Source organism: Opisthorchis viverrini, assembly GCF_000715545.1.
Source record: "Opisthorchis viverrini unplaced genomic scaffold opera_v5_15, whole genome shotgun sequence".
Lineage (NCBI taxonomy): Eukaryota > Metazoa > Platyhelminthes > Trematoda > Opisthorchiida > Opisthorchiidae > Opisthorchis > Opisthorchis viverrini.
This window is the reverse complement of record NW_008751671.1, coordinates 2,757,295-2,781,986: the sequence shown is the minus strand read 5'-3', so window position 1 is coordinate 2,781,986 and position 24,692 is coordinate 2,757,295. Positions and strand designations below refer to the sequence as shown.

The following is a 24,692-nucleotide window of genomic DNA, read 5'->3' as shown; positions in this document are numbered from 1 at the left end:
GGTTGTGAGATCCTCAGTCTGCGCTTGACTGATGTGTTTGCCTGTGTTTGGGAAGGGATACAGTCCCAGATAACTGCGGAGAGTCGGTAATAGTGCCTATTTTTTAAAAAGAGCTCGTTATTTGTATTAACCATGGATCGGCTTTACTCCTGTCGTAACAAGACGACCTCCTTTGTGTTTCGTTGCTTTATAATGGCTCATAAAGCACTGACTAGCGAGCAGCAAGTAGGTTTGCGGCCTGGTCGGGGTTTTGACCAAATCTCCGCGTTCCGTCAGGTGCTAGGACAACGTCGTACCCACAAACGATCCACAATTTTAGTATTCCCGGATTTCCAATGACCTTTGAACTCAGTGGACTGGTCTGTTCTCCTTGACACGCTCGCCCATTAAGGAATGCCCCGGAAGTCTGTGAACATAAAAAGTTCTTTGTATTTACAGACTTCTGGATGTGTGAGATTATTCGGAGAGCTCTCCAAAAGCTCCCATAAACAAGACTACATCTCTCACAGGTGTCTACTCTCCCGATTCCTATTCACTTCCATGATCGATGAGATAATAAGACAAACGCTGGAAGTTCTTCAAAACACCGGTGTTCCAATAGCCTCTGCAAAAAACCTTGTCGAACTGGAATACGTAGATGACACCGTTCTCGTCGTCGGAAAGGAGAAGGCGCAGGTGTTTTTAGATGAATTGGCTAAAGTCATGGCGTCCTTTGGTATGCGCTTTGCATCTACAAAGTGTAAGGTCATGCTTGTGGACGTGCAGTCACTGAATCCACCACCTACAATCTGGGGAGAGGCGGTCGAAGTTGTGGAGCGTTCCACGTATCTTGGAGGTTGTATTATTTCTGAGTGTAGTGTGACGGATGAGGTAAATGCACGAACCTCCAAGGCTGGGATCGCGTTTGCTAATTTGAGACCCCTTATGACATTAGAGTGGTATATCCCTGAATCTCAAGGGACGTGTGTATCAGTCTACAGTACGGGCTGTTTTGTTTTATGACTTTGAGACTTGAATTGTTCGAGCAGCGGAATTGAGACGTCTTCCGGTGTCCTTTAGCGCTTTTCTCAGAACCATAGCTCGTGTAGGTTGATCTCGGTGTTTACTTTGGAATGGTGGCATCAGTGGCCAACTTTTTCATCAGAATCTTCTGGTGTTCGTTTTATCGGCGATGTTCATGGCCTGGTCCTTAAGTCTGATAGTGACGTCATGCCTGATCGGCAATCACATCGCCTTTGACAGAACTTCCATCTCTGAGGTGAGCTGATTAACTCTATGGTTTCAGGAAGAGCACGACAGACACACGAATGACCTGTCAGACAGGAGTAAGCTGACATATCGGTGGCCCTTATGAAAACAATGCTGGTATGTTGAAGCCGTCAGTTCGACTGGTGGGCAGCACATTCGCTGTATCTATGCTTGTCATTTTGGTGAGCGAAGGAGCCGCATTTTAACGCCACTCTCAAGGCTACCTCAGCGAATTCTGCTTGTTGGGATAAACGGTGCGGGCACTTGATCCGGAAGTGAAAAGGAAGTCTTGTCATCGGTTGTGCTGTTTCATAGAATCGGGTTTCGATCTCCTCTGGAAATATATTTGCTGGACTTGGGTATGCTGGCCATTATGTCTTAACGAAATGCAATTCTCCCTTAGGTGATGCTGGATTCTACGGCGTTCTTTTTTGGAGGTACTGTTGCCGTACATCGTGCTTCCATACTGTTGGGCTGATGAGTCTAATATGGGGCCTCTTCAACGTCTTTTTTTGCGAACAACCACGTCCTTCATGGTTTTAATACCGCAGTTGTTAAATTGTCTTTGATTCAAAAAATGTTGAATGAACGCTTGTACCCAAATGTGGTCAAAGCTTTCTGTTTGTACTAGTACGGTAGTTTGGTGTATTCATCTTAGTGCAATTTCATCAGCCTTTTTCTCGCTTTTATAGCGATGCAACTCGTCGGGCCTCATCCAACGTCCTGCGATGGTCATACCGTACAGCATCCTCTCCGACAAGCAAATGGTGAAACGGAGAGAAGTGACGAACTCAAACGAATGAGCTTTTCTGAATTCGTTGCCAGCCTAGCAACAGGAAGCAATATCGGTTCATCTGCTTCTGTACAGCGTAATGGACTTGGTGCAATGTCTCCAAAGAGTTTTCATGATAAGGAAAGTCACCGAAAAGCGAAGGAACTGGGATCCAACAGAACTAAGCGGGCCTCACAGCCGCATCGCCCACGAGGAAGTCAGCAGCAATTACTCAGTTTCATCACCCCATCCAAAAGTTCTCCACCACCGAAAATTAATTCAGAACTTCACCAGACTATACCCAATACGACGAACTTGGACGCTGGGACCGGCGATGCGACTCAATCGGATTGCATTCCTGCTGATAACTTTGCTCTTCCTGGATTTCGGTTACCACTAAACCCTAACCCACCCTCAGTGGAAGTAGGTGGTTTATTCTGTTCGATTTGTCTTTAAGGATTCCGAAGATATTGAGCTGATCAAGGTTAAGAACACAGAAGCGATCCTCGAAAGCATGCGAGCGAGCTATCCCAACTTTCCGGTGGATGCTTGCTTTGCAACCCTACTTCGGTTGAAGGCGAAAGCTGCTTTGAAAGAAGGTGGGTTTGAGTCCATGTGGCCGTTATTTTGTTGAGTCATGTTGACATAACTGTTTAATTTACTGTAATGAGAAGCATTTATCCGCGATGCTATCCTCTACTATCCCCTATCTAGCCGCCAACCAAGAATGTCATAGTACATCATAATCGTCATCAGTATCATTAGCTGTAAGAACGGTGTACTTGTCGTACAGTTGTTATGGCTGCCACAGTTTTGTTCAATAGTTTGTGAAGATGGCGTAGATAGCTACACATTGGAGGGGGTAGCTGATATGATTGATGCGTAAATACAAGGTTGTCAGTGGATTTTTACTTGGGGAAACCGCGAGGGAAGCTCTGCGTTGAAGGCATTAGCTTGGATGCATCAGCGCTATCGAGGGCGCGACTGCGCCATGTTTGACAATGTCTCTAACCATTGCTCTGTCCCGTCTCAGGGTCCCCATCCAGGGAGACGGAAATAACCAGCGTAAGGACTCTCATACCTCGATCCCAAGTCATTTTCGACCTCTCTTGGCTCGTTTCCACTCTTCGCGTGGTTGTGCGAAAACAACCCTTCGAGGGAGACGACCGACTGGCCTACGGAGCATGTGGCCAAACCAGCGCAACCTTCACAGTGTGATCAGTTCATGTCCCGACTTACTTCAGCATTGCTGGTCCGTTGTTCCCATCGGATTCGGGCAATGCTCCGAAGAAATCGATGGTCCAACACTGAAGTTCTTTTGATGTCCGCAACCTGCTGCGGCCAGGAGAACGGTGCTTGTGTGCAGTGACCCTTCCCGGGGCGGATTCCTACACCTGCCACATGCACGTGCTCCGCTGTTTACCATTCAATGTTGAATGCATGCGTTGTTTTCTCAACCGATTTGAACTTCGATACTGAACGCGGTGATATGCTGTAGCTTCCTTTTCCGATGCCACTCATGTTTCGTCAGGTTCAATTTTATCCATCGTGTGTGCAGCTCATACGTTTGATTTCACTAAATTCCATTTTCTTCGTTCCACTTATGTCTCTTCATATTCTGCGTATTTGAGGTGTCGTTCAATGATTGAATGGATTGTGTAGCTCCAGCAACTCGATCCCACTTTCGTTATTCAGTCCCGAGTTCTGATTTTGATGGCATATTCTTGCATCAGCATGGCATCAGCGTCCAACTCCATAGAACCATGATTTATTTGAAAGCGTTGTTGTCAAGACAAGAATAAAGGTGAACAGGGAAGGGACTTAGAGCTAGTGTACTACAATCATTCTGAGGCGCTTACTCCTACAGACACTCATTCAGGTAGTCTCGATAGAGACTGATAACAAGAACGCCGTCGACATCGTTTAGCAGTCCTATCTTTCAGCGCCTCCAACCATGTGCAGTGGAGATGACGCGATCACCGTCCTGAAAGGTGAGTAGCACCGACAGCACCCAGACGTTTTGTAATCTCCTTCGTATCCCTCTGCTAGGTCAAGGGTTAGCCATCTCTATGGTTCCGCCACTCTGAATGGGGCACAGAAAACAGCATTCCTCAGCAAACGTTGGTTTGGCATAAGCAGTACGCTCTCTCTCTCTTTTATTTTATTTCGAAAAGAGTTGACCGGAAAGACCACCAAAACCCTTTTTCTGGTTTGATTTTTAGTCCGAGTGCTTAGAGAGCTACACTGCATTACGAATGGAATGAACATGTGTAACTAACCTTCCACTCAAAGAGTTGGGGATATGCTCAAAAGCCTATCAAGGCCACATTGGTGGTCGCCGGTCGTGTAATCTTTTCTTCTGTGTTCTCCTAACTTCCACTTAACAACTAGAATTAGTGGATCGTTAAGGCATTTATGAAGCCTTTCACATTCTAGCGCGACTTACGCTGTTAGAATCTCATTTTAATTGACCAGAAATATTTATCTTTTGCTGTACATGCTTTGGCTATTAAGTTAAGGTTTGAAAATAACAGATTGGCTTCAAGCTGAGCTCTGTTGTCTTCTTGCTTACTTCTGATCGTTGCAGCAAACATATTGTTCCAATCTTTCTTCTTTGTTGATGGGTGACAGATAGTCTTCATTCCCTTTGGACTGAAAAGTATACTTCAACTGGCTATTCATCTTTGCTGTATAATGGGCATGGTGTCGCATCACTCCGGCGATGGCTAAAGCGATGGAAGGAGGACAGAGGAGTCAAGAAAGAGCCCCAGGGTATGAAAGAACCGCATCGGTCCGGACGAAGTAAGTCGTTGTTCGTGCTCACCTTTCTATTCACTTTTCATCCCATCCACTTACCACAGAGACAGAGTTCGTCGGTTGAAAAAGTCTTTCAGCTCTAGCACCCTTCCGGTGACTAGCTACTGTGCTAAGGGAAGGAGGCACGAAGGCTGGGATACTGCCAAGTTGCCCAAAGCCTAGACTGGAGCAGTCGAGATGCAGAGGTCGGGTTTGAACCACGGACCTTCCGGTCCGTAAGCTGGCATCTTAACCACTGTGCTATTTTGAGCTCATTTTATCATTTACAGTTAGTTTGGACGTGACGCTAGTTGCCTTTGGCTCCAATCGCCTTCCCTGTGCTTATTTCCTCTATCCCGGTCCCCGGGACTTCTTCCCCAATATCTCTCTCACTTCATAAATTAAAACTGGTATATCTAATATCAAGAGTTTTAACGTCTAAAGTTTCAAACTTCATATTCATGTGCAACCCGAAAAACACCGCATCTTGCATATATCATTCGGTTTTGTTCTCATGCATCCTTATGGAATAGGTTGAAATGTCCGGAGAACAAACTAACATTCTATATGGACGCCTACTTAATACTGTTTCAACTCCAATGCACCCCAGTTTCCGTCTGATTTATATTGCGTGTAGTTACTCGATCACTGTATCACCTTACCATCGAATTTCTCACACCTTTTTGAACATTGATGTCGCTTCCGTTTGGATACATTTAAGCTGTCTGAACCTGTGTGGTGTGCGCGCTTCGAGACGCATTTCGTTCGTATCGGGGCTCATCGGTTGTCGACAGCAGACGGCATCGAAGTTCCGAGACAACGACAACGGTTTCAACTATTATCCGGGGTTAGGGTTACCGGTTCTGGTCTTCCTGTGGATTCCTGGGGTGCTCACTGTTGATTATTTTTAATTGAGGTGAACTAGCTATGTGATAATTCCTGGTGTTATCATTGTATGTTGCTTTTGCTCATCAGGATAAAACTCCTGAATAACTTGTGACCGTGCGCAAAACTAACTTGTGGGTGCCCCTCATGGTCTTGTTGCATTCAGCTATGTAAACGGAATTGCTGCACCTGCTTTCCTCGGACCCAAAAGCCGACTATCCGCGGTGTTCAGGTGTCTTAATCAGGAAAACAACTTAGTATGCTGACGCTATGTGGTGGGCACAACGATGCAGTCATTTTACACGGAGCGTTATTCCAACCCCTTGAAACATAATGTGCAAAAGTTTCTGGGTTAATTTTGTTGTTTCTTTCGGAGGTGTCGGAATCGTCAAACAATCTTCCACATTGGTGCATTCACAGTGATGTGGTATGTGGCGGCCCATATTACAAGCGCGTACCTTACATTTGGGCACTCAGCTTCTTGTTTTCTCTGCAAAGTGTTATCTTTATATTGGATGCCGAAAGATGCTCCTCTGTTGTCTTCGATGGCAGAAACGTTCTCCTCGTTCACAGTCCACCGAAAAGTGGTCACTGTTCTCCTTTTGGCCAAGTTTTTATTCTTACTGTGTCACTGCCACCAGAATACTTCAAACCTATTACCGCCCGACCATACCTTGCTACCAAAATAAAAGTCTAGTTGGGTGTATGATACGCAGCTATGGCGTGTTCATCAGTTTTTTATTGCACACAGAAGGGAAGATGGAGTACGAAGTATGGACATAGACAACCACTGGCAACAATCAGTTCTCGCTGAAGACTCTTCCTACGCACTTCATAGTTTAATACACAGAGTGCCGACAGACTCAGGAGTTTGAAGTGACGAGCCACATGGCATTTGTGCTTTCTTGGACTGTGATGTGAACTGCGCACCCCGTTTAAATCTGCAGATCCGTCGTTTGCCGGATTAAAACTGCTTTCACTGATACGATGGGGGTTATTTTAATTCTGTCACATTTCGCGTGAAAATTTGAGGCGGGCAACAGGGCTCTGTGAATCCAATTCTACCAACGCCAACGGCATCAACCCAATGGTTACACCACTTTGGTAGTAGCAGATACCGCAGTCTGTAGTGACAGCAACTCGGTGCAAGTCAACACACTCGGCCGTTAGCATTCCGATTTCACTTCAACAAAAATTTTGTGGAAGTTGGTGCAGGTTAAGGTCACCCAGTCAGCAACGTTCATTTGCTTTACCCGGTCATGTAGAACAATGGGCACATTGCAAAAAACAGTGGTCAACTGGCACAATCGCTAAAGTTTCAATCCAAAGCCTCACTACAAGTGCAGCGTTCGAAACGGCGTCCAAGTTAATTGTTTCATTGGTGAGTCGAAACCTTCTTCCCAATTGATTCCTGGAGTCACCACAACTGCTAGTAAATTATCGCCAGCCCAATCATAGAACTCTAACAGTACTGACGGTCTTTTGGAAGGATCAACTCTGGAAGCAGCTGGACTAAGATTACCGTGTACCAGTCGGAGATGTCAAGCTCAGTGGTCATCTTGTCATTGGCTAGTCAGTGCACGAGCCAACCAATAACATTGACCATCCAAAAGCCAGTCATAATCGAATGTCGTTCTTCCCCATAGCGAAACAACTCTGTTGAACGTCCGCACCCCGGCGCCACGCTAATCTCTTTCACCCTGATGGTATCATGTCTATTGATTATGGAAGGATTACAAACACATGGCCTATATCATCGGAATTCGTCGCAATCTCAGGTGATAACAGTAATACTGCCAGTACATAGTTTGACTCATCGCGTCAGCAGTTAATTTTTAGCCTGTTCAATCGTACTTCAGAGGATGCTCCGAAAATTCCAGGACACACTTCCTGAAGATCTTTGCAGATGGGGTCTTCACTGTTTTGTCGTGTTTTCGTCCTTATCTGGTAGCAAACAACTCAGCGTCTGACTAGCCCCTTACAGTCTATGAGGGTTAGATACTTCAGCAAGACATGGTAGATATTCACACCTTTTACCCCATCAAAAGTTGGTCTCTGTTCTGTCATTATAGTGGTCGACTTTCATTCTCAATCTCAGCCTGATTAACGATGGCACACCCTAACACCTTCAAAAGTGTTCTACATCAGAATCGGATGGGTGACTGCAATTATAATTAATTCACTTTATCGCGGCCGATTCGTGTTGGATTCCGGCTCGCCTCCATGAATATCACGCTCGTGCCCGACAGCATCTGTACAGATGGAGATCCAGTCATCTTTCTAACATCTGTGGGTCGACGACAAACCACAGTCACCGACATCTCATTTGACGCTGGACAACCAGGTTCGTAGTTAATTTACTCTTCCACCTTGATGACAACGTCGGTGTAAGTCTGGGTTGAGAACCTTCTTTGCAAGCTCGTCATCCGACCTGTTGGAAACGTGTCCAAACGGGCGACTTTTACGTTTCTGTATGTGTGCAGAAATAAAACAGCACTGGTTGGGATGCTATCCATACATTCACCAAAGGTATCTCTCTTTTTACGGATTACGCAGCAATGTGACTAAAACTCATTGTTAAAAATCTTACCATGAGGCGATCCCCTGGAGCTGTCACATACCGTTCAAACCACATCCATTTTCCGCCTTTTGTTGTTTTTACTTCAGTTACTTCAGGGTCTCTCCTTGTGACTTATGAATTTGGTTTCCGATGATATCCACCACCTGTTCGAAAAATATCGTTTCGTTCCACCTAGCGGTGAGAGAAAATCGTGTGTAGTCCTATAGTTTTGCACCAGAGTTACTACTCATCATTGTCTCTTGGTCCACCACAGCAACTGTTAGTCTACTCAATAGCGGATTCAACCACAAGACACCTTTTTGTTTTTATTTACCAGAACGCTTAATGACAAGTTCCAGTGATGATGAGTTTGTTCCTGAGTTGCGAAGTGCCAGACGTCGCAGAACTTCACTCACTGGTCCCGGTCAGAAAGTCCCTGTTGAGGCTAATAGTGTGTCGATGCCGGAAGACCAGTCGTCGATTCACTTGGATGTGGAAAATCCGTACTCCTCTGAAAGTTCAGTGTCTGAAACAGAAGGAGAATTCGCAGATCTGACCAGTGAAGAGGACGACTCGTTGTCGTGCGGTTTTCAGAAATTGCGCGAAAGTTGGCGAACTAGGGCGTACGTGATCTTGGGTCCTCCTGGAACTGGGAAAACGTCTCTGGTTTATGCGCTAGCAAACGACTTTGGATTAAAGGTAAGTTTTCTCTCCAGCCTCTGTTAATCGACTGACGTAGGTTTTTGAACTTAATCCGTCAGTTCGCCGCTCTGGCAAAGATGTTTTGGGACAATTTCAAGTCGCTATCGATTCCCATCAGGTGGCTAAAGAACATTTATCCGACAGTTTCAGTACGTTCCATATGACAAGTGAGTTATACTTCCTTCCGAGGTGAAATCCTCCCTCTTTCAGGTACAACAAAAGCAGGCGGACAATCCAAATGTCCTCGACGCTCAACAGCAAACTTCTTTCAACCTATTACTCGGGCTTCCAAAAGTTCCAAGTCTCCCAAGTCAGTGAAGAAAAGGTCTACTTCCGTCGACAAAACAAGTACTTTAATTTATTTCCTCTCGGTTTATACATATCTGATATTCCAGGTCTCAAAGGTCTCAATTTGAGCTGTAATTCGCTACTGCTGCTGGATGAGGTTAGTCCCAGTACCTCATATTTTTATCATACTTTGTTCCGGGTCTTATCTCGGATGTTTTTGTTTATCGCGTGCATAGTGCACTTCTGTCGCAAATCGCTCCGAAAAAGCAAGTTCCCAGCACGCAGTGTCAACTGAACTGCGACGTGACCAGTCACACATTACCTCATTCAACAAGATAATAATCAAACTATCGTTATTCGATCTGAATTTACTCATTATATACTGTTTGCTCTATCTCACCAGGAGAATGAGCATGGTTCACGTAATTTCCAATAGACTCCGCTCATGACAACTGTTTTAGGCTGCCCGAAATTCGACTGTCCACAAAACCAAATAGGACGACATGAGCCGTGAAGGCAATGCGGCATCAAACTAAATTGGGTTTTAACAAATACTCTCATTTGTTTATCTGTTTGATTTTGACAGGTGATTCACGGGGAACCTAGTTGATTCCCTCATTTACGATGGTTCCGAAACCAAATTGATATGCAAATGAGCGTATTTGCCGAAATCTGTCTAATTTGGGTTCAAGTAGAACATAAGTTTGACAACGCGGAGACTGCGCCTCCTGATGATCCCCAAGGAGGGCGAAACCGTTCATGGACTGTTGAAGAGGTTCCAGTAACTTTATGATTGGTGTATTACGTCTATGTGAAATGGGTTTTATTTTCCTCCAACACACCTGTGGGTCTCAAACGAGCACAGACTTGTTTTCCTCTTAGACAGTAATACGACAGCTAGGAAAGTATTTGAAGGAAAAGTGGCGTGTTTCGTGACTGGGTTCTCGCGTAAGGTACAGTCTTCACATGTCAGCGGCTTCGTAGACGGAGAAAATACCGGTAAAATCTCGACGATCAAGCGGAGTAAGCTTCAAGTGTGTTCTAATTTGTATTGGTTGGTGTGACTGGCTATGCCTTACGGATGATCTCCCCGAGACCCCTTTAAGATGCGCCACATTCTCTATATCATCATACTTCCAGGGATAGACACAATTCCTGGCATATTGGCCTCCCTTGCAGCTGATTTGAGGAAGTGATTCAAATGCTAGACGTAGGCAGCAGGCATTTTATCTGCCCAATGGGGTTAATTTGCGGAATCTGCTATTACATCCTTATTTCTGCTAGTTTGCGTCGATCTTCTTAACCAGAGTTTCATTCGAACCCAACCTGCGTTGACCGACTGAATATTCTTGGCTGGTATGGATATTTGACTGTGATATCTGTCTAAAAAGAATTAGAGCAAACTTTTGGTAGAATTGAGCCCTGTTTTACCACTAAGGTGTTACTGTTAGCTGAAAGGCGAAATTGCCATGAACCGCTCAATGATAAGCCTGAACTACCATGCATGAATTACATTCTGTAGCAGATTCTGGAAGCCAATCCTTTCACGTGTTCTGGTATACATTGGCCGCTCGTTTAATGGTGATTAGAATGCAAGGGAGAGAGACGCAGTTGGCGTGCTGACCATATTCGTCCAAGTCAATTTGTTAAAAGCGAAATCCAATCCAAGGATAGATGGATCGTAGACGTGGCGCGAATTCTCTTGAACGCAAAATATTTGTGATTTGCCTGTCATTTATGTCGCTCACCGTTTTTAATGGCGCAATGTATGCAAACATCCGTAGGTGTAACCGCCTGAAGAGTTCGCTGCAGAAACAATCTTACAGTCTGCAGGCAAGCAGATGCCTAAGGGATGCACTTTCTTTTTCACTGCATCTGCGATACTGCTAGTTGAAACCATCTAGAATGCGTCATATCCCTTCATTTACTGTTAGCATTTTGAGACTGCTGAATTACCGACTATTTACTACACTGATGAAACACGAAAATCATCATATCGCATGTCTTTAAAAATCCGCAGTTTTTGCCTTACTGATGCACTGTGTGACAAACTTGACTGTACACCTGCAGTTTCCGAGACAATGCTAAAAGATTTTTGAATAGAGCTCAGTTTCTTTGGTTGAGCATCAATTATCTGCTGCAACAGGAACAGCTGATTTCAGAATTGTTCTCCGAGGCATACTTCCAAGTCCTAGACACTCGATATCACTGGGTGCTTGTGACTTTGACCCGATCGATCAGGTGCAATTTGGAAATAAACGGTTTGTCAGCGGAAAGACGTATACCTCATCGAAAGTGGCGCACTCTCATCGCTTGTTTTTTTTACGTGAGCTCTACGTTCCAATTACAGGTTTTTGGGTATTCCCCTATTGTGTATTGGACTCTATCAGCTTGTCCAAAACTAGCGCAGTTGGGCGAAAACCTTCATATTATTCTCATCTCACCTCCATCTCTCAGGCTGACGTGTTATTTGACAGTGATCGTGGTTTCTGGTCTGCCGTGAACAACCTGTTGCAGCTGGCCCGCCGTCCGATTGTACTCACAGCCTCTGATCCATCAATGCTTCAGAATCTGCCGATCGCCTTTCGGGTGTGTCATGTCAGAGGACCCTCTTCCGTGAGTTCGTCCAAGTGTTTTTATGGTCGTCCGCTGTTTCTTAGTGCATACCACGTACATGTCACTTTGATCCTTGCTGTCCCTCTCAGTCAGCGTAAAGGCATTCCTCTACGCTTAAGAAGAGTTTTCATTCGGAAAATAGTGAGTTCACTTCTTTGTCTACAGTTATTCTCTTTCGGATGGACCGCCATCAGAAGTGTCTTTCAGCCGTCATACTTTGGCAGAAGAGGCTGTTCCTTGTCTGTCTCACCAATTGGTCTCCAGTGAGGAAAAGTTGTATTACTAACATTGTTTAGTCCCTTCTACTTTGTTCACATGCGATTGAGTACCGCACCATTAGGATTTTCCCCTGTATACATCAGCCGCTCCATCGTATAGCAAAACTTATGTAATCCGTACTGTTATCCAGTCAAGTAGCAGAACTACAAACATGACTTCATACGTGGCCATCTCGTTACCCTTGCCGATCGAGAAAACCAGCCATGAAAGTAATCTTTATTGTTTAAAGTTGAAGTCAGCAGTGATCGGAACTGGTTTGAAATTGACAATATGACTATAAGTGCAGTGTCTGGAGACGATCGAGATGCCCGTAATGTTTCGTGAACTAACATGAGTTATCTGCGTTCCCACTGTTCGGTCGAGGGTCTCTCAACTGTGACCCGAAGGCCATTCCTTTACCGGGATGTTTTATGAACCCATTTTTCTGTCTAGTTTGCTGTGTATCTATCTGAATTTGACCCTGGTAGATTTGCCCTGGTCAGGCGAGACGCTGTCCGTCTTGTCAAACTGCTCAAGTGTCAGTCCATGACCCGTTCTGCTGCGGATCTACTGTTCTCTGAACCTTTTGAAAGTTGATACTACCCATGAGTAGTTTAACTTTACTTCAATTAGTTTTGTCAACCACTTTGTCTCATGTCCACTTTGTCCCATGTACCTGGGGTGTTAGCCTTACCGCCACCATACTGTCGCTTATTCCGTCGCAGGACTTAATCGCCCCGTACTTGCAGTTGATTTCTCTCGCTGAAGGACTGCAGTTAAGTCCAACATTCGCCGAATCGATCTGCCGACAACACTACAGCCGTTCATTCTATGCTTCCTTAGATGCTACCCCATCTAATCACGGTGACGTGAGAAAATTGATTAACCAACTGCAATGGTATGCTTCCATTTCAAAAGAACACAGCAAAGTGGTAAGTGCTGCACACCTACTGTGTCTTGCCTCCGACGTGTCAGCTCTTGCACCGAAGCATAGTGTATGTACTCTACTTCAGTACATTTTGTCTGGACAGTTCATCTGGTCATTTTGTTATATTCCCAGGTTAGAACCACAATCAATGGCTGCTCTTTTAAGGTTGCTATAAACCCGTTGCCTTAAACATGTCTTGGCCTGGTGACTACTCGAATCCCATGTTATTCGTCCAGTACTTTATTCCGAATGAAGCACCTTTGAAGACACTCGTGCTCTTCACTTCGGTGAGAATGTGAAAAATTGGTTTCCACGACTTTTTCGAATGTAAGTGGTGCCTGGAAAGAGTGCAAACATAAGAGACTTAAAGACGTAAAAGCCAACGTAGCAAGTTATTCATTGTCCGTAAAAATAGTTAATGCGCATTAGGCATACTCGTCAGTATGAGATATTCGCAGAAGTTACCGCCTTCAGGGCTTTAAACTTCTGTCATTCAACACCACACCCGCACACCCGATTCGTGCGGAAAATATCTGCTAACGACTTTGCTTCCTATCAGCCTTCATTAGATGTAAAAATTCTATCCTTCACTAAAAAGCGACTCAGACAAAATGTTAGCAGTATTGTCAGACAGTTGAATATCCATTAGGCCATTTTAGTGTGATTGTAATTTTTATCACACATCTCAACAGGAAGTACCTTTATCAAGGGACATTTTGTCATCCATAATCTATGTGTCCTAGGGGAGAGTGTACGGTAATCTCGTTTTTTATTGCACTGCTTTACTTCTCTTGCTGTTCACATCTTTCTCCAACAGATAAAGCCAGCTTCTCACACCTTTCTCATTACCAATGCCACTCTGTTAGAATGGTTTCCTAACGTTTGTCCCCGTTTGAGTTCAATACGGTTGCCCGATAGAAACGCGAAAAAGATGGAAAGGTCGCCATCGGGAGACCTTAAAACTCATGATGATGGTCTGTCAGATTTATTTACGGATGAGTCACAGGCGCCTATTCCTGCCGTTTCCCCGGTTGCTGCTTTGAATACTCCCGTAAGTATTCCGGATCCATGTCTGTATGTTTCGTTATGAAACTCCTCTGTTGTGCAGTCCTCACATTCCGCTGCAAGTAGAGCAGCGCGCTTATCCCGTGAGACATACACGTTATAGGAATTTTAGTTGTTTCTGTTTTCGTTCAAAATGAGCAGTTCTATTTATTAAAATCTCATTCTGATTGATTGTTAAGATACTGTGGTTATTCAGATGTGATTTTCTGGGTACGCGATAGACAATCTATTCGTCATCTTCTTGATTTTGCGCTGCATAGTGTACATTCCGAGACAATTGGTTAGCAAACTGCTGGACAGTTGTTCAGATCGTGGTTTATTGTGATAAACGCTCAAAGCAAGCGCTTAATTTAGCGATGGGATCTTCAGAACTTCACACTGTGCTGCTAGCACCCAGTAAGCTTTTTAAATTTGCCCAAATTTCAAGGATCTTCGTTGATAATGCTTTCAGCACGTAGTCTTAGCGATAAGTCGTTGAGCATACGACATTCTTGGTGCTTAGAGTTATATCTACTCGAACTGTTGCCGTTTGTATCCCGCCGTACCAGCTTTGGAAGCCACAGATAACGTTAAACCAGAAACCAGTGAGTGCTATTTTCACCATAGGCAAAGGTTTTAGCGCGCTTACAGACCTATATTTTCATTCTAGTGAAATTTGGCCGAGTTTTGTTGATTCTTTCCAATGTTACGGCACTTTCTACAGACTCATCACAACTATACATTCGACGAATGTCTTTCTTTTAACGAGAGCATCGCGACACCAACTGTATGTAGGCATGTAAGTACCGATCTTATCTTTGTAAAAATGAACCTCCAACCACAACTGAGTCTTTGGAGGCAGTCAGTTGACCAAGTGCTGGTCTAAGCTCTGTTGGATCGAGAAAAATGTAGGTTGTTCTGTTCTGATAACCATATTCCTTTTCTGAATAACGAACGCCAGGAGTGCGATCAACGTCGCCCTGTGCCTAACCTCAGCTGATCATCACTATTCCATTATTGATAGAGCCCCATCAATGCTTGCAGTAGGTGTGGACCGTTTTGAGGCGTTTACAGTAACCTCAGAGTCAAAACTGTTAATGGTAAGGGGTTTGAGCACACCAAAACGTTGAGCTTCGGCAGACAACCCATTATATGCATCGTTCCCGCATGCTGTTCCGGGTTTCCTAACTCGATGCTTTCCTCATTCAGTTTATGATGTTCATTCTGCTATTTATTCACCGTTTTTTATGTGATTTGCTTGATGTTAGAGTTTATATCCTAGCTTATTGTTCAGTTTGCATCTGTCTAACTCGACTACTGTAACTTTTATTTTTTTAGTCCAAGAGTGCATCTGTTGCTTCCATACACTCTACCCCACCTCTCCAGCCTTCCATCAAATTGTATCGTTTGCTTCAATTCAGTTTGGATGAACTGGCACAGTGTAGTAGAGAGCTATCCTTATTTGACTGCACCCGTTCAGCTTTCGAACGTTCCTGTCTCAGCCGGATATTCGATTTTGCCGGTTGGCACTCTACAGACGGTCCAGCCCCGTCAATCGATGTTCCTCATCCAACCCCCTCTGAGGAATTCGGAAATAATACAACGTTGAGTCGTACGGCTAAAACCCAGACTGCCTACTGTACGACATCATGCAATCCTACCATCCCTCTCTCTGTGGCCCCAGTTCCTCCATTTGACGATCCTGACAATACTTTTCCGGATTATTGGGCAAATGTACTTTCTCATGTCTTCAAATTCAGGCTGGTCCGTTTCGAGCAGGAACTGGAAACCCGTTTTCAGGATGAAGTCATGGCTTTTCAGTCCTCTGCGACAATGTCCCCCTTACTCCCGAAAGCCTCGCAGTGAGTCTCACCATTTATTTTAACAAACAATATCCTTGTGTAGGATGCCTCTGGTTTATTGCCTATCGGTCTAAATCACTTGTTTCTGTTGAAGTTTCGGAGTAGTGTGCAATGGCTACTTGATTTGTTCTCGGAGCTTTAGGTAATTGTAGGCTATCATCATTTTTTATTGTACTCGCCGGGTTTTATCGGTAAACATGTAGTGGGGTTTCGAAAAGCTGAATCCCTATCGAAACGCATTATGTGAGTGTAGATGGTGTAACGATGTATACTGTTGATAAAACACAAGTAGTCTATTGTCCGGTGTCCAGGCTCCGCCCCAGTATCTGCCGAAAGGTGGAGGTTACTATGGGAATTATGGAATCGCTTCGCAGTGTTCGTTTATAATTATTTAGTAGTCGAAGAACGTCCAGGAAAGTTTAACAGGACTCTCGGGGATGTTCACTCTTAAAAAACTGTGCAGATGAGGTGCTTACTTTCGTCTCTAATTACTTTCAACTGCTTTGTTCGTGTTTGCTAATAAATAACTTGGCAACAAAGGGCTTTCCTCCTCCCAATGGCATACACTTATTATAAGCTGTCGGCTTCAGGGCTACGTAGCCATTGGCTAGACCTTGTTCGAATTTTGTAACACTAAGTTGCGCTGCGATCATGGGTTGGAGAAAGTGATTCTTTGTTATTCGTTTTATATCCTTTGAGTCGCTTAGTTTCAATAGACGTCTGTAACCATAGTGGTTAAGTAGAGGTTAGAAATCACATTCAAGTTGTTGCGCATATTGCTGATTGATCTTGTTCATTTTTAGTGGCCCGTTCCTAATCTCTCGATAGTCTTGGTCTAGGCTGGAATGCCTTGTCAGCATCACAAACCTCCTTAAGGGTTGCATACTAGCCGCATCTCGGTAGGATAGCGCCACTGGAGATTTTCTTAAAATCTCAGATTTCATCACCGGCCCGCATAAGTAATCCCACAGTCCAGACGACCGAAGTTCCCTCTTCTGCAGTCTCCTCCCATTGAGCGTGCTGATAATCAAACGTCTTCCGCATTAAGTTGCACATCTATCCCTAGTGACTGTATGTGGTCTAAGCGACTTTTTCATTTATCCCAACTAATCGACAGCGTCTTCTTTTTTCCTCCAGTCCCGTTTGTTCTCCGCATCTGGCCAAGCTTATTTCGGATCTTCGTGCAACAACGAGCACCGCTCGTAACTTGAGCAGCAGTTCCGTTTTCGCCCGCAAATCTCTGGTTTGTGACTATCTACCCTATCTGCGGACGATCGCATCCGGCGAGGCCGCATGTCAGGCTGTCTCAACCAAGCGTCGGTAGGTCGTGCTTTTCCACTGAAAGTCACTTCCACTCGATGAATTCTTGGTCGCCTTGCCAGATGCTTGTCTTCTTCAATTCGATTTATCCTGTGCACTAACGAACTCATCAAACGAACACGTTTTTTAGAGTAGGAGTCGGACTCAGCTCTAAACGCCATCGTCTGTTTCATATACTTGATTATGTTGAGTGCTATCCGAAATGTCAAAGTATTTTGACTTCTTATTAACGAAGCCAATAGTTTTTTTGGGTTAGATGTGGGTTTGTGCTCCCGTTACTGGCTGATGGTGACGGCTACCCAAATCTAGCGAACACTTCTTTGAGCTCACTTTTCTCCCGGTAATATCTTTTGTACTCATGGTTCGTTGCCACTGGGTTCTCCTTAGGTGCAAGTCCTACGTTCCCCATTTTCAGCCAATAGAATCATGCGATGAGGCAGTAGACCACCTTCCATTGACAGTAGGTACGGTCTGGTATACACATAAGCGCGAGTAAAAAGCTCATTGACTCCCTGTCGATGTTTCCGTCCCGAAAATATTACTAATTCACTGCCTCTCCTAGCCAAATTCCGCTATTGCTTGAATGTATCTCTTGTTTGTCTCCCATGCTTAGAAGATCTAAGTTTTAGTCTTTCAATCAGGCGTCCTCTGTCATTTTGAATGTCCTTCGTTTATTCATCATTGCTTACCTTCTAGTCTATTGGCAATACTCTTTGGAAATGCCAGTACATAAATTCCTTGCTATATTATCTCGGTAAAATGAACTAACCATAGAGTACGTATTTCGTCTTCATGAGCAGCCCATTTCTCGTGATTGATTTTTACAGTCATTTGAGAGAGGTTGTTGGATGAAAGTTGATTCTGTTCGACTCCTATTCACCCTTTATACTTTATTTAACTGGCTCTTTCGAACAACAAACTTGAATCTTACTTTTCCTGGTTCCGTGACATGTCATCACTGACTCACCTTCTTGATAACCGGCTTTGTTACACTGGTGGGTTTTGGTTCATCACTCATTTAGGTGTGCCATGCCTGTCCTATCATTCTCCTTACCTAGTAAGTTGTGCAATGTCATTTTTGGAAACTTACCCATGTTCTTCTCATTTTTTGTTCCAGCTTCTTTCACTATTTTGACCGTATCGGCCTGCCGCTCCGAAAATCGACGCGAGATTTACTTGCTACCCAATCATTTGCGTGCACGACGGACACTCGATGAGAGTTCGAGTTCTGGTGTCTATTTTTTTACCGGCGTTTTTTCACGAGCTATGATGTTTTATTTTGTGTACACTGTTATCAGTATGTGACTTTATGGATACAATCCATGAAAGCAAACCTTTCCCTCTTTTTGTGCTCTGTATTGGTGTTTGGGAGATTGTAGGGCTAGGGCCCGTGTAACAGGCGAACGGTATCTTTGAGTGACGCATAATACCAGAACCTCCGGAAGGCAAAACAAAGTCGGAGCTGGGTTTCTATACGGTACTATTAATGTAAGACAAATTCACAAATAATACAAACCTCGACATTAGATACTCGTCCAAAACAAATGGTCCACTTGGACTACAAGAGTACAGACCAAAGAAGCAAACAGGCTCCCACGTGCGACAGTCACACGTGAACAAAGTCGGCCACAGATGGCCGGATGACCTCAAGGCCAAATGGGTGAAGGTGGAAGGACAAACAAACGCCAATTCATCTACACACACTAAATGCAGAAGTGGGGCGGGGGTTACAAATGGGCGAATTTCAAATGTCAACGTAATGGGTGATACACCGCCCACCAAATTCTCCACGTTGATTCAGCGGATACCCCTGTTCTTGCATTCTACCTACGCTCGGCTCCATACCAATGTACCTCATCAGCCACCGACACGAATGGTCCGAGTTCACTCCTGCCACAAGTGCCGACTTCGATGGAGTACAAGCCTAATCGCGTCCCTCCAGTAAACATACCTTTCTAATATCTCTCTTAAGAATTCCGCCCGCCGTTCCAACATGCAGGGTTGGAACGGCCGCCTCACAACTATCCACTAACCCTAGAGGCCATTCGTCACGAAGCACATCTCCACCAGAGGTTAGAGCTATTTTTCTCACCCTGCCTTCTTTCATCAATAGATATTGGTTGTAACGTAGTAACCAAGCTATAACCTTCTGCAGCTTCACCCAACAAGAAAACTGGGCTATTAGTAGGCATAGGCCATCATTTTGTTCGAGTTTATGGACATGTACTATAAAGCTCTTCAACCCGGATGGCTTTAATCGATGCTATGGATGCCAAGTGCTCTTTTGTTTGATTAAAAATCTAGTCCTATTAGCCATCCACGCAGCGGAATGAAGTTGTACGTCGCTCGAGAGACAATGTCGATTGGGCTGTTCTCCGACGTTGTTTTGCCTTCCTGGAGGTCCTGGTATTACGCGTCACTCGAAGATACCGTTCGCCCGTTACAGACTGCGGGATTTGTCTGTCACCGAAATACTAAGATCGGTCCCTATCCATGATCATCATCATCAGAGACAGCAACTTCAATGTTGGCACTGATACTCCACTGCCGCACAACCACAGTTTATCTAACTAAATTTAAAGCCTTAGAACCAAAAGAAGAGAAGTGTGGGTGAGGGAGGGTCCTGGTGCTGGCCTATCGCAGGCGTTCCGATGTGCATACACATCCAAGCGTTCAATCAGACGATGTGGAAAGAAACTGACAATACGAACGCCGTTGACAACCACCATCCGCCATCTTATGCAATGTCCTCAGCCAATCGCAGGATGGATCAAGGAGACCCCACCAAGACAACACCCAAACTCTTCGGAATCTCTTTCACACTCTTTTCCCAAGTGCTACCACGATAGGTGGTGGCACAATCGGTTTGTGCTGAGCCGACCGTACAACCAGCTGGACACAACGCAGCTAGTGAAATAAGACTGGAGGGGGCAGTTCCAATGTCAGCACGCCGATCTTGGTAACCAATAAGTGTCAAAAGGTGAAGACAACTAAATCGTGACAGTCGACATTTATTCAAAGGCACTACTCACAAGACTCGGGCGATATACACACACGTGGTTAGCTGTTGCTAGCCGAAAAATAATGATCTGTATAACGGTGGTCTCAGGTTATTCCTAGCATCACTGTGGGCTTAAAACTCCTAAATATTCAGATGGGTCACCTCCAGACACATACGACATGATACGTTGAAGTTACCAGTGCTAGAGGGATACAACCCAGCAACGCATGTCACAGGCTTGGAACTCCAAGCGACATTACTTTCTTATGTATTTTTGCCGTGGTACTTTCCGTAAGCATGATGAGGGCTGTTTACACACATCTGAACAGTTTCAGGATATCAACTGTCGTCGAATCCGTATATGGCAACAACCAGAATATCGTGAGATCGGGCCCAGAGTTTTGGTGCAGCTATTTTGATTCACATTACTATGTAGGGGGTTAGAGGAACCTCATTCGTGAACCGGATCTAGTCGCTTTGAGTTGTTGAAAAAATACTGAAACGAGCGTCACACGAAACGCCAGATTGCTAGCTTCTGCACGAAAGACCGAGCGGTCACCAACTCCCAATCGGTTGTGAACTGTGTTTAGACCACCATTAGTCATATTTGGCAACCGATACATATCGTAACTACAATTAAATATTGTACCGATGTATGTGGTTCTAGGGGCGTGGTGCTGTGCGGTTCGTTGTACTTACACGACGGAGCCCGTCTACAACGAAACTGGTATTGCGGCGTGTTGGTTGTTCTTGATCTGGAATGTTTCCCACCAGAACTAGTGTTCTTTAGTCAATTCCAGAGTAGGAACACGCAGTTACTGGCTTGCGAATAAATTGGCTACAGCTTGTGTTACCGGTAAAAATGGAAATCATCTAACGAATCTAATTCAATTTGACAAGAACGACCACGGAGGATTATAATGGGAGATTTGGGAATCGTTGTGATTCCTCCTGGAGCCGTGGCCGCACGCACAACCTTGGACAGATTAGTATTGGTCGTACGTCGTTTTATAAAGTATTTACTTTGCCCGCAGATAATTTTTGAGGAAATACTGCATTCACAGATTTGAAATAAGGTCATTAGGCTAGCGAGACATGATTCGATTACTTTTGAACTATCTGCAAGATAAAGTACTTCTTTCAAGTATTTTCTTCCTGATTTCCGAAAATATTCGGGATGAAACGTTGTATTGTCGCTAAGGAGTAGCCAACTGAAAATTAACTGAAATTGCGATTGGCCATTCGATTCCTTTGTCTTTGGAATCGCAAACAAAATGTGCGTATGCTATCCCGAAAGGTCGAAATAACTAAGCACGAAAATCGCTTTGAGTGCATTTGGTCTAGCCAATATATGTGAGATTTGCGCTGATGAGGTGTCAACTGCTACTTCATCGGCATCAATTCTTGGTTGGAGACGCATTTGTAGAATTTGCATTCACATCACTGTCTTCTAAACAGTTTTCCGCACAACGAAACAAGCAGGACGACAGTTGGCTTTTGCTCATAAGCTGGATTCTCTCAGTAATGATATATGTTGTCAGTCAGAAACAGGGATAAAGGACGCAAATGCTGCGATTTAACAGACCGCCCTCTCGCTCCCTTCAAGGTTCCGGCTGCTAGGCTCTGTTGGTGAAGAGGACGGTGCAGTTGGATATGCCGGCGTAGGAATCGTATTGGGCGATCAAGAGTAAGCGTTCCTACTTGACTGGATGCCCGTTGACAATCTCCTCTGTGCGGTCCCTCTAGCAGTGTCTGAGAGGAACTCGGAAAAGTGAGGTCTATTGCACCCCGTTTGTTGTATCTGCTGACGTTTTCACTGACTGGGACTAAATCTGCCAAAGACAGCTTCCATTAAGCTATAGCGACCCTTTTACATCGTTGGGGTTGCTGGTGACATCAATGCCCACTTGGGTAGAGTAAGAGCTGCTAAGCCCCGGTTGATTGGTTGTCTTGGATTAAAAACGAGACCATGAACTGCAGAGATCGAGTGTTTCAGAGATGTGCCGATCAGACTGTCCCTATCCGAAACAACGGAGTTTGCTTGAGAAGGTACTACAAACGAAGCAGAGCCGAAGCCAAATAGGTCACATTGCCGTCAGTTATCGGTGGCGAGGGTCGATCACCGCCTGCCGCTCATGCGTGGGCTCCAACCATGCACTTGTGCGCCGCTGTATTTCATAGCGCTTTCCAGGCTTACGCAAAACGCGCGCACCGGGCCCAGCCATGGAGAGGCTAGTGGACCTGTTAATCAAACGAAAATATCAAAACTGGCTGCTCGAACGTCTGCCGGGCCCTCCGATATCGAATATAAACGGCCACTGAGAAAATATATACAAAACGCTACACAAATCTGGGAAATCTGTCCCACAACCCAGCCAACCACATCTAAACATTGGATCTCTGACAGTATCGTGTCATTGCTGGAGCCTCATCGGCAGCTTTCTCTGGCTGCAAACACAAATCTGCTTGACGCATCATCCTACGCCAGGAAGTTATGGAGAATTTCACATACTTCGCCAGCTGTATCCACTCTGAGGGAAGTATGTCTGATAAAGTCAGTGCCCTAAACTTAAAGACCCGAATCCCATTTGCTAATTTGCGATACTTGTGTCGCCAAAAAGGTATATCACTCTGTCTCAAAGGCCATGTGTACAAGCCTACAGTAAGGAATGTATTGTTTGATGATTGCGAAACGTGGCCTCTGTGGTCTGATGATGTGAATGGTCTTCAGGTTGTTTTGATCACGGATGCCTCAGAAGCGTTGATGATTGCAGCAGGTATTTCAAACGCACAAAATAGTTGGCATCACCAACTGGGGGTGCTACCAATGCCGAAATCGCGTGTAACGAGAGGACTGTTGTTCTTCCCCCCTCCTTTAGAATAGCGTACACCGAGAGGTAGATAAGGTATGGCAAGCCAGAATAGCGTGAAAGAGATTACGAAGAGTTTGTGTGTTGTTGCTGCAGTGCGACTTCGGGTCTGGGGTCTCCGAGCTCCCTCTTGCGCTTTGCTGTAGGCTTGGTAAGAAATGACGGCTAATCGATGCCAGTAATGTTCGTGCTGTCAGTTTCCAGATTGTCTGATTGAGCGCCTGGAATTGTAGGCATCTCAGAATGCCTCTAATGAACCTCCACTAGTTTCCTTTTCATTTCTTTTTCTCACCTTTTCACTGCGATTGTTTAAGTATATTTAGATGAACTTTATTGTTGTACGTGTTGTTGTAGTGATGATTTAAAGTGGTAATGCTTCCTCTGGTGATGATTAACAGCTTTTGCTGTTCTAGCTGTGTGTATTGAATATTAAATAAGGGAAGCCTTAATTTCCTGCTCATCAGCAGTGTGTACCCGTGCTTACGCATTTCGGGGTTTCTAACAAACTGAAAGGTACTGATTTAAATTCATGCTGTTCAAAATCAGCAATGTGGCAACCGATTGTCCTCAACCGGGCACTTCCTACGTCTTCATGTCACAGTCTTATCATACTGAAGATTTGCAAAGATTTTAATGTACTAAATTACCCTGACTTACAAATAATTTTTTGTCTACAGGAGTGTCAGCTGAATCTGGCATGTGTGCTATTCTCCAACAGAATATGTTCTACAAATGCTAGGTATTTCATCTTTGACGATCTCCAAGATATTGAGGTAGTTTCCCTTGTAAGAGTGAATAGGACTCAGTTCGATTGGCGGTGACGCCCGCAAGCTTTAAAATCCCCAAGGATACGTCTGGTGTCCAGGTAAGTTCCTCACTCAACCACGTCAGATCGGAGCACGGTGTCCGCCCCCAACCTGAGGCTAACTCAAGTTTAGGTTTATTATTGAGAGATTGATCGAAGCGCCATTCTTGTGAACTGCGTTCTCAAGTTGTAATATAATGGGTTGAGCTTCCAGTGCCTTCTCACGTTTGAGTGCCGATATTTCTTTGTTTCTGCTTTCGGCGGGCGAATAAGGTTCATATTCCATTCACCCATATGCACTATCTCGAGAAGCTGTGTTGCAGGAGACCATTTATACTGTTCTTCGGAGTGTTCGGCCAATCTCTCCAGTGAAAGTTTGTGCGGGTGAATTAATGAGCCATCTTTTCCACTTATCACTCCAATGACCGTGGCTTTCCTAGGTTCATTCGATTGTATCAGTTGATGTAGACTCGTTATTTTCGATAGGAATAGCTTTCACTAACTCACCGGGCGTTTTAATTTGCAGCGGAGCTCTCTGTCTTTCCTTAGTCTCTTCAGTATTTGGTGTCTGAAGGATTTGCGTGCACCCTCGTACACGTTTCCCGCTGGTATGGGATTGCAGGCATCAGTCAGGATTAGCGATCTTGACGATATCAAGTGGTCATTAGATTGTATCGGAGAAGTCTGAAGGGCAGCACTGAACGTCACTAGCATAGCTTCTTTCGCACTTTGCCATG

At 44.7% G+C, this 24,692-nt stretch overlaps 1 protein-coding gene across 1 annotated transcript; it reads left to right on the top strand.

Moving 5' to 3' along the window:
• Nucleotides 1-540: 540 nt before the first annotated feature.
• On the top strand, nt 541-24,643 carry T265_01429 (hypothetical protein; the record flags this gene model as incomplete). The annotated part of the gene is made up of 14 exons (XM_009165455.1): nt 541-856; nt 1,941-2,443; nt 2,478-2,619; nt 3,964-4,011; nt 4,652-4,822; nt 8,599-8,960; nt 9,174-9,273; nt 9,359-9,408; nt 11,709-11,840; nt 12,851-13,057; nt 13,871-14,104; nt 15,436-15,959; nt 17,097-17,279; nt 24,514-24,643. 14 exons carry the CDS (start codon nt 541-543, stop codon nt 24,641-24,643), a joined length of 3,102 nt encoding a protein of 1,033 aa, XP_009163719.1.
• Nucleotides 24,644-24,692: the final 49 nt, after the last annotated feature.